The 9228-nt window shown below is 50.2% G+C and overlaps 1 protein-coding gene across 1 annotated transcript in view; it reads left to right on the top strand.

Moving 5' to 3' along the window:
- Positions 1 to 262: 262 nt before the first annotated feature.
- Positions 263 to 9228, top strand: part of LOC106817701 (tyrosine-protein kinase receptor Tie-1-like) — a gene marked incomplete at its 5' end in the record, with an annotated part of 13758 nt that continues 4792 nt past the window's right edge. The window contains one exon of the mRNA XM_014822394.1: positions 263 to 471. Coding sequence (XP_014677880.1) covers positions 263 to 471 — 209 coding nt within the window. The remainder of the gene's footprint in view (positions 472 to 9228) is intronic.

Below are 9228 nucleotides of genomic sequence, written 5' to 3'. Positions count from 1 at the left end.
CTATAATATTATTATACGAAAAATATAATATGACGAACAAAGTTATAAAGCTGATAATTCTTCAATAAACAGTCAGCTTCACGCGAATATGATCTTGCAGATATATTAGCTTGGTTTTTTCCGAACACTTACTGTGTTATGCTTCAAAACCACACCTCTTTCGCTTCTGCCCAAGCGTCGGACCTTTGACACCTGACCTCTGACCTCTGATCTTTGACCTCGCACCTTTTTAACCTCTGACCTCTGATCTTTGATCTTACAGGGCCGCCTGCCCTTCAAGTGGATGCCACCAGAGGCGCTGACGTGCGGACAGTACACGATGAAGAGCGATGTGTGGAGCTACGGGGTCGTGCTCTGGGAGATCACCACCATGGGTGCTAGCCCCTACCCCGGGGTGCCCATCAACAGCTTGCTGGAAATGCTGAAGAGCGGTTACCGGATGGCTATGCCAAAAGACTGTCCGGACCATCTGTAAGTTGTACGGTAACAGAAGCAAGAGAATAAAAATATAATATAGAGAATATAGTATTTTATATATACATAATAATATATAAAAGAGAGAAGATAGAAGAGAAGAGAAGCGGAAGATTAAGAGACGCCATAGAGCCGTAAAAGTTTAATATAATTGGTTTGTTGACATACTGTTTGCAATGTATTCATTGACAATTACCTAAATGAACAAATCGAAGTAAAGCAAATCAAAGAGATTCTCTATCTCTATCTCTCTGCCCAACAGTGAACAAGATGCTGCTCATCATTCAATACGCCGAGAACGGTGACCTGCTAAGTTACCTGAAGTACCGAAACCCGACGCTGGAGCACGACCGCGCCTATATGAACGTAGGACGCTGGGGATGCGCAGAGATCAAGGCGCCCGGTCCCGAACGCGGACAGGGGGCGCTACCGGAACGAGAGGCGCTACAGATCGCCTGGCAGATTGCCAAAGGCATGAACCACCTCGCTAAAATGAAGGTACGCGCGTGTAGGGAAGAGCGGGAGCGGGAGGGAGAGGGAGATGGAGAGGGAGAGGGAGAGGGAGAGGGAGAGGGAGAGGGAGATGGAGAGGGAGAGGGAGGCGAGATGGGGTAGGGAAGAGCGAGAGAGAGGGAATTGTGTACGCGAGGGTGATTCGGAAGAAAGTGCGAGGGAAGGGGAAGGGGAGACGGAAGGAGAAGGGGAGAGGAAAGGGAAAGGAGAGGAGAAGGGGAGAGGGGAGGAGAAGGGGAGAGGGGAGAGGAGAGGGGAGAGGGGAGGGGGAAGGGGAGGAGAAGGGGAGAGGGGAGGAGACGGTAGGTGTCAGTCCGGGTGTGATTGTCCGGGTGTGAATGACATGAGAGATAATTATCTGGAGTTAACTGTCCGGACCATAGAAATAATATAGATATTATCTCTATATAGATTCTTTATAGATTCTCTCTATATTGTTTCTATGGTCCGGACGCGTGTTTGCTCCAGGGCGAGGGGGCGGTTACTGACTATAATGCCGTTTCTCATTATCCTCCGCACGTAGTGCAGCGTCATTCATTGTTTTAATTGCTTGTACAATGTATTTAGAGGTTAACATTCTTCCTTGTTCATATACATGTAGTTAAATGTGCATTAAACATGAATCAATATATCTGCTTTGCAAGTTACATTACATGTATTACAGTGTGCAATTCTGTTCTATTAGAATTAACAAATCCAGCGAGCAAAAAGACATCCATAAATAAATGACATCCCACAATGAATATCATACATACATGCACGTAAACATCCAAAAACAAAAAGCACAGGCAGATAGCCTACAAAATATCACAGGTGTAGTGATCGCGTGTGCGGAGGATTCGCACTCCATGAGTGCGTTTTAGTTTATGTACTGTGCGCAGGAAATGGGATATTTTCTGCTGTGCGTCGACAGCTTGCTGTGTGCCGCTATTGCAAAGAAACCTGTAAAAGAATTGGTCTAATATATCCCCCCATGAACCTTTAAATCTCTATAGCGTGCGCGTGCTTTTAAAAGCGAGCTGTTATTATTAGAAACTTCTAGACTGGCTCCGACGCCGTCGAATTGCGTCGTCTAACAGCCACCGCTGTCACCGCACCAACAACGCTGCGTCCATCTAGATAACGCATGGATCTCTCTTCTAGTGTATACACAGGGACCTGGCGGCTAGGAACGTACTGCTGAGTGAAGGCATGATCGCCAAGGTGTCGGACTTCGGGCTAGCGAGAGAGGTATACGAGAGCGGATACTACTTCAAGGAATCCAAGGTGAGACGCTGTACACAACAGGTTGGGTTGACAACAAGCAAGGTTGGGTTGACAACAAGCAAGGTTGAGTTGACAATAAGGAAGGTTGAGTTGACAATAAGGAAGGTTGGGTTGACAATAAGGAAGGTTGGGTTGACAACAGGCAAGGTTGAGTTGACAATAAGGAAGGTTAGCTTGACAATAAGGAAGGTTAGCTTGACAATAAAGAAGGTTGGGTTGACAATAAGGAAGGTTAGCTTTAACAATAATAATAACTAATACTATCATTAATATAACAATATTAACAATATTAATAGTTAACAAGAATTGATTGATAAGTATTTAAAAAAAAGAACAAAAGTTCTATGTCATCCACCTCCCTCCCTCCTATCCTCCACCTGCCTCCGTCCCCCTCAACACCCGCCTCCCTTCCTTTCCACCGCCTCCCTCCCGCCTCACCCAGCCTCCTTTCCCCCTATCACTCAGCCTCCTCCCCTCACCCCAGGGGGCGGGGGGGCGGGGGGGCTTGGGGCCCTGCCTCCCCTCACCCCGGCTTCCTCCCCCATCACCCAGCCCCCTCCCTCACCCCAGCCTCCCTCCCCCTCACGCCCCGCCTCCCTCCCCCCTCACCCAGCCCTCCTCCCTCACCCCCACCTCCCCCCCTCACCCCTGCCCTCCCTCCCCCTCACCCCCTCCCCTCACCGCCCGCTCCCTCCGCCTCACCAGCCTCCCTCCCCCCTCACCCTCCCCCTCACCCACTCCCCCACCCAGCCTCTCAACTCCCTCACACCCCTCGCCCCATCACCCACTCCCCCTCACCCCAGCCTCCTCCCCCCACCCCCTCCCCTCACCCCCTCCCCTCACCACTCCCTCACCCCCGCCTCCCTCCTTCCACACACCTGCGTAGTAGGCCTCTGCATACTTGTAGAGCTGAGAGAGCGCGACCTCCGCGTTGAACTCTGACCCGTGAAGCCGTGACTCCTCGGCCAGCATCGCGTTCATGTCCTGATCGCTGACCGCCGCCTCCTTCTTCATCTCAGAGTAATACCTGCACGCGTGATGCATGATCAAAGGGAGTTCTGTGATACCAGTCGTATGTGATTACCATGCACACACCAGCTAGCCTGTAGAATTAGGTGTCCTGCCATGTGCCGTGTGCATGTTCGTGTGCGGTAGCTTACTGCGTCACTAGCTGCTTAGTAGCGTGCGTACATGCGTGGTGCGCTGCGCTGCGTGCGTGCGTGCCCGTGCGTGCGTACTCACTGCGACACTAGCTGCTTGTAGCGTGCGTGCGTGCGTGCGTGCGTGCGTGCGTGCGTGCCGTGCGTGGCGTGCGGGCGTGGCTTGCCGTGCGCTGCGTCGTGCGTGCGTTACTCCACTTGCCGACACTTAGCTGCTGAGACATGCAGTGCGTACATGCGTGCGGTGCGTCGTGCGTGCGTGCGGTTTGCGTGCGGCGTATCACTGGCGACACTAGTGCTTGTAGCAATGCGTGCGTGCACGTGTGCTGTGCGTAGCGTGCGTCGTGCATGGCGTTGGCGTGCGTGTGCGTGCGTATCACTGCGACACTAGCTGCTTGTAGACATGCGTGCTTGCGCTGGCGTGCGTTGGGGGCGTGCCGTACAATGCGTGCGGCTGCCGGGACGTGAAGCGTGTCGTGCGTAGTGCAAGCGTCGTACTCCACTGCGACACTTAGCTGCTTGTAGCATGCGGTGCGTGCTTGCGGGCGTGCGTGCTGCGCTGTGCGTGCGTGCGTCCGCCCGTGCGTACTCACTGCGACAGCTAGCTGCTTGTAGCATGCCCGTGCGTGCGTGTGGCGCCGTGTCCACGTGCGTGCGTGCGTGCGTGCGTGCGGGTGCGTGCCGCTTACTCACTGCGACACTAAGTGCTTGTAGCATGCAGTGCGTGCGTGCCGTGCGTACATCGCGTGCTGCGCTGCCGTACATGCAATGCGTGCGTGCGTACTCACTGCGGACACTAGCACTGCTTGTAGCCGGTCCGCCGTCCCCGACGTGTGAAGACACGCTGCGTGCGTGCGTCGCCGTGCGCGGCGTGCGTCGTGCGTGGCGTGCGTGCATGCTGCCGGCCGCGTCGCGTTGTGCGTACTCACTGCGACACTAGCTGCTTGTTAGCGTGCCTGCGCCAGCACGTGCTTGTCTGCGCTCGCGGACGTCGCGCGCGCGTGCGTGCGTGGTGACACGTCGACCGTGCGTACAATGCGTGCAGTGCGTGCCGTGCGTACTCACTGCCGACCACAGCTGCTGTGTAGCGCGCGCTATAGTCCTTGGCGTAGAGCAGGCTACTTGCCTGGCGGGCCGAGTCCTGCCAAGCTTCTGCATCGGAACGTGGCGGGAGCAGGAGTCATGAAGGTCTGCGCGACGACGGACAGACACGAGTCGACGATGTTCGACTTGTTGACGTCGAACACAAAGTTTGGGTTCTTGATGAGGTTCACCCAGAAGCGTAGTGGCCAGGCTTGCGCACACAGACAGACGAGAGGAAGAGAGAGCGGGGGAAGGTTAGAGACAATATACGAATGTACGGTCAATCACGGCTGGAAGGAGAGAGATATATACATAGAGAGCGAGAGAGAGAGGGGAGAGGAGGAGGACTAGAGCGATGAGAGACGAGAAAAGAGAGAGAGACGATGAGAGAGAGAGAAAGAGAGCAGAGAGAGAGATAGAGAGGACACCGAGCCGACGAGAGGAGAGAGCAGCGAAGACGAGTAGCGAGAGAGAGCGACGAGAGCGAGAGAGAGAGAGAGAGAGAGAGAGATGGAGAGAGATAGAGATGAGAAGGAGAGAGAGCAGAGAGAGAGAGAAGTCATGGGCAGAAAGCAGGCGAAGCTGTTCGAGACCCCTGTAAGAGAAACCCCGTCATAACCTGCTTAGACTTCCAGGTGTGCACGACCTCAGCCATCGTGTATGTCATGCTGGATGAGCTCTGGTCGTCTAGGACGTCAAACATGCTACTTGATGAGCGCAGCAGGACAGGGCTGGGCGTGACAGCCTCGTGTGTTGAAGATTGCCACGGAACAGGTCGTCGACAAGACTGCTGCAGCGTGCCACTGGCATCGACGTACATATCATGGTCATGTTATAGTATAGTAGCGCTACAACACAGTCTGTGTTTTGTGTTATAGCATAGGTCGTGTTGTGTCATAGCATGGTTGGCTTAATGTTGTGCTTGGTAACATGGCCAGACTGTGTTATAAGATGCGTCACGGTATTGCGTACACGTATATGTGAATCGGTTATGATGGGTCACTGTTATTTAATAATCATAACATTGTTGACAACGAGAATAACACTTAGTTCGAATAATAGTATTAGATAATATATAAGAGCGATGAAATAGAGAGTATTTTGCTGGAGCGAATATGTCGAGAGGATATTGAGTAGAGAAATGCATTTCCACCTTGACCAGTATTAGATTTGCAGATCAGGAATATGATTTTATTATCGATGATTATTACTTATTTACGATTTAATATTATAGCATGCACTGTTATGGTAGATTTTCCTGTGGTATCTTACCTTAGTGTTAGAGCAGTCGGTGTTAGATATATCTCAGAGACTGCCCTTATTCACTCTCTCCCACCACGTCTGTCATTCAGACGCAATTTAAACTGCAACATGCAAAAGGCCCCACCAGATGTGAAACAATATCTGAGGCTATTAGAGAATAGATGGCGCTGAGAGAGATAGATGGAGCTGAGAGAGATAGATGGAGCTGAGAGATAGATGGAGCTAAGAGAGATAGATGGAGCTGAGAGATAGATGGAGCTGAGAGCAGACATAGATGGAGCATGCAAGAGATAGATGGAGCTGAGAGAGATAGATGGAGCTGAGAGAGATAGATGGAGCTGAGAGAGATAGATGGAGCTGAGAGATAGATGGAGCTGAGAGAGATAGATGGAGCTGAGAGATTCAGGATGGGCTGAGAGAGATAGATGGAAGCTGAGAGATAGATGGAGGTGAGAGCAGATAGAGTGGAGGTGAGAGCCAGATAGATGGAGACTGAGAGAATTAGATGGGACTTGAGAGAGATAGATGGAAGCTGAAGAGATAGATGCGAGGTGAGAGACATAGATGGAGGTGAGAGAGATAGATGGAGCTAAGAGATAGATGGAGGGGAGAGAGATAGCATGGAGGGTTGAGAGAGCCATAGATGCGAGCTGAGAGAGATAGATGGAGCCTGAGAGATATGATGGAGCTGAGCAGATAGCATGGGCCTGAGGATAGATGGAGAATGAGCAAGCACATAGATGGAGCTGTGAGATAGATGGAGCTGAGAAGCAGATAGAATGGAGCTAGAGCCATAGATTGGAGCTGAGAGAGATAGATATGGCAGCTGAGATGAGATTAGAGAGTGAGAAGAAGAGAAAGTGAGGTGAGTGAGTGGCGAGTGAGATTGCAGTGAGTGAGTAGAGGTGAGCTGAGTGCAGTTGAGTGAGCAGAGAGCAGGAGAGGAGAGATGAGAGAGAGAGAGAGAGAGAAGACGAGAGAAGAGACGAGAGAGACGATCGAGAAGAGAGACGAGAGGACGACCTGAGGAAGAGAGAGAGAGATAGAGAAACAAGGAAGATGATAGAAAATTGAAAGAGCATGCAATCGGCCGGCATCATTGCCTTGTCAGCGACGGCAGGCAGGCTCGCGCACGTTCACACATCTATACTCCACCAGGTTGCAGCGAGCGGCTGCCGCGACCCAGCCAGGTGGTGCTTGCTCGCGTGAACGACGACGACAGCGACGTCGCGGAACTCGTAGCGCGGAACTCGCCTTCAACGACAAGGTTCTTCTGCAAAACAAAGCGAACGTACAGATGGCGCCACCAGCACAACATCGCTACTGCATATACGTCTGTGTCTACGTTGTTGATATCATTATATATCTTACATAACATTATATTTATATATATATATATACATATATCTGTATGTATATATAATATATAGCATATATCTGTATGTATGTTATATATTATATTATATATATATATATATATATATATATATATATATATATCTGCTTGGTATGTAGTATATTAGTTGTGATGTTGATTGGGTGATGATATTACCTGTTAGTGACCGTGTTTATAAATCCGACGTGGCCACGCCGTGGCAGCACTTACCATATCGATTTGAAATAATACTCGTTGTCCAGATTATTGAATACTATGGATTCGCTTTTGGCACTAAGACACGCAACTGTGGCTCCATCAGAAACCTGGAATAAACACAGAACATCTATGATTGATTGCGCAACCGATCTCTGGAAAAAATGGAGGGTTAGATGGTGCATGATAAAATCACAGATGCCAAACAGAGTGCGTATCGCCGCCCATGATACAATATATGCGATCTGACCGGCACAACAATGCGATTATAATAGTTGAAATCATCATCAATAATGGAACACAAAACGTCGAACTTCAACCACGAAAGAGAATCGGGAGGAAACTAGCAAAGTTGCTTATGCCGTCCGCTGCTGAAGAGCGAAACAATTATAATTGATTGAACACAGTTGGGAACGAAGTTGAGCGGAGGTCTAGATATTCGGATAAACAGACCTGAATTGATTTTTATGCGAGTTCAATCCGATCAATGTATTTGATCGAGTTGGATTATTAAGTGTATTACCGAGTAATCGACGGTAGAGTGTTCAGCGTCTCCACTCGGCGCGTCGACTTGCGTCGATTCTGTCTATAGCTTGCCCAGAGTAAGTCTTGCGCCGTGCAAACGGCCGATCTCACTCTAGAGGAAAGGAAGGTACACGGTCGAGTCATGGTACTCGGTCGTCACACACCGTAGTATACAGGTGATGGCGGCTGACGTTTCCTGTAGCTAGGCCAGGGTATGCTTTTCCTGCTTCCTCGGCCATTACTCTATCGATCACTGTGCACACATGTAAACGCTTATAAGGAAGAAATCGAATGATGAGAGAGAGGGGTGTGGAAGAGAGAGAGAGAGAAACCAGGGAGCGCGAGGATAGCGAGAGAGAAGGAGAGACAGAGAGGGAAAGAGAGATGGGAGAGGACAGAGAGAGAAAGGAGAGGAGGGCAGAGATAGACAGGAGAGAGGACAGAGGAATGCGCCCGAGAGACAGTACAGAGAGAGAGAAACAGCGAGGAGAGAGAGAGAGAGAAAGAGAAAGATAGAAGGAGGAGAGGAGAGAGACACACGACAGAGAGGCAGAAAAGGCGAGAGAGAGAGAAGAGCGAAAGTTGAGAGAGAGAGAGTGAAAGAGAGACCAGGAAGGAGCAAACAGAAGTCAAAGGAGACGGAAGGACAAATGAACAACGAGGACAGGACAGACGAAGATCATGCAGTATCTCGACCGAGATCAAGTCTTCGCTGCGTCCGGTCGCGTTGAGTACGGCGTGCCAGCAGATAGAGAGTGCTGCAACGCTTCGCCTGCACCTGCGAGATCGGTGTCGCAGTTCTAGACCTTGACGCGGCGGACGGGCAGTGAGTGCATGGACGGTCGATGCCCCAACCTTGTATCGTTCCTGCAAACAATCAACACACCTGTATCGTTTACAAACAATTTACACACCTGTATCGTCTGCAAACAATTTACATACCTGTATCGTCTGCAAACAATTTACACACCTGTATCGTCTACAAACAATCAACGCACCTGTATCGTCTGCAAACAATCAACGCACCATGTTATCGGTCTGGCAAACAATCTAACACACCGTGTATCGTCTGCCAAACAATTTACACACCTGTATCGTCTACAAACAATCAACGCACCTGTATCGTCTGCCAAACAATTAACACACCTGTATCGTTTACAAACAATTTAACACACCTGTATCGTCTGCAAACAGATTAACAACCTGTATCGGGTTGTCAAACAATTAACCACACCTATATCGTCTGCAACAATAACACACCTGTATCGTCTGCAAGAAACGAGGATTCGGTAGACACCTGTGCAGAACTCTTAAACTCAGTTTACGCAGGAAACTTGCCAGCTAACAGACCTG

The sequence above is a fragment of the Priapulus caudatus genome, unplaced genomic scaffold (assembly GCF_000485595.1).
Source record: "Priapulus caudatus unplaced genomic scaffold, Priapulus_caudatus-5.0.1 Scaffold1833, whole genome shotgun sequence".
Taxonomy (NCBI): Eukaryota; Metazoa; Priapulida; class Priapulimorpha; order Priapulimorphida; family Priapulidae; genus Priapulus; species Priapulus caudatus.
Note: the sequence above shows the minus strand (reverse complement) of the source record. Positions and strands in the feature narration are given on the sequence as shown.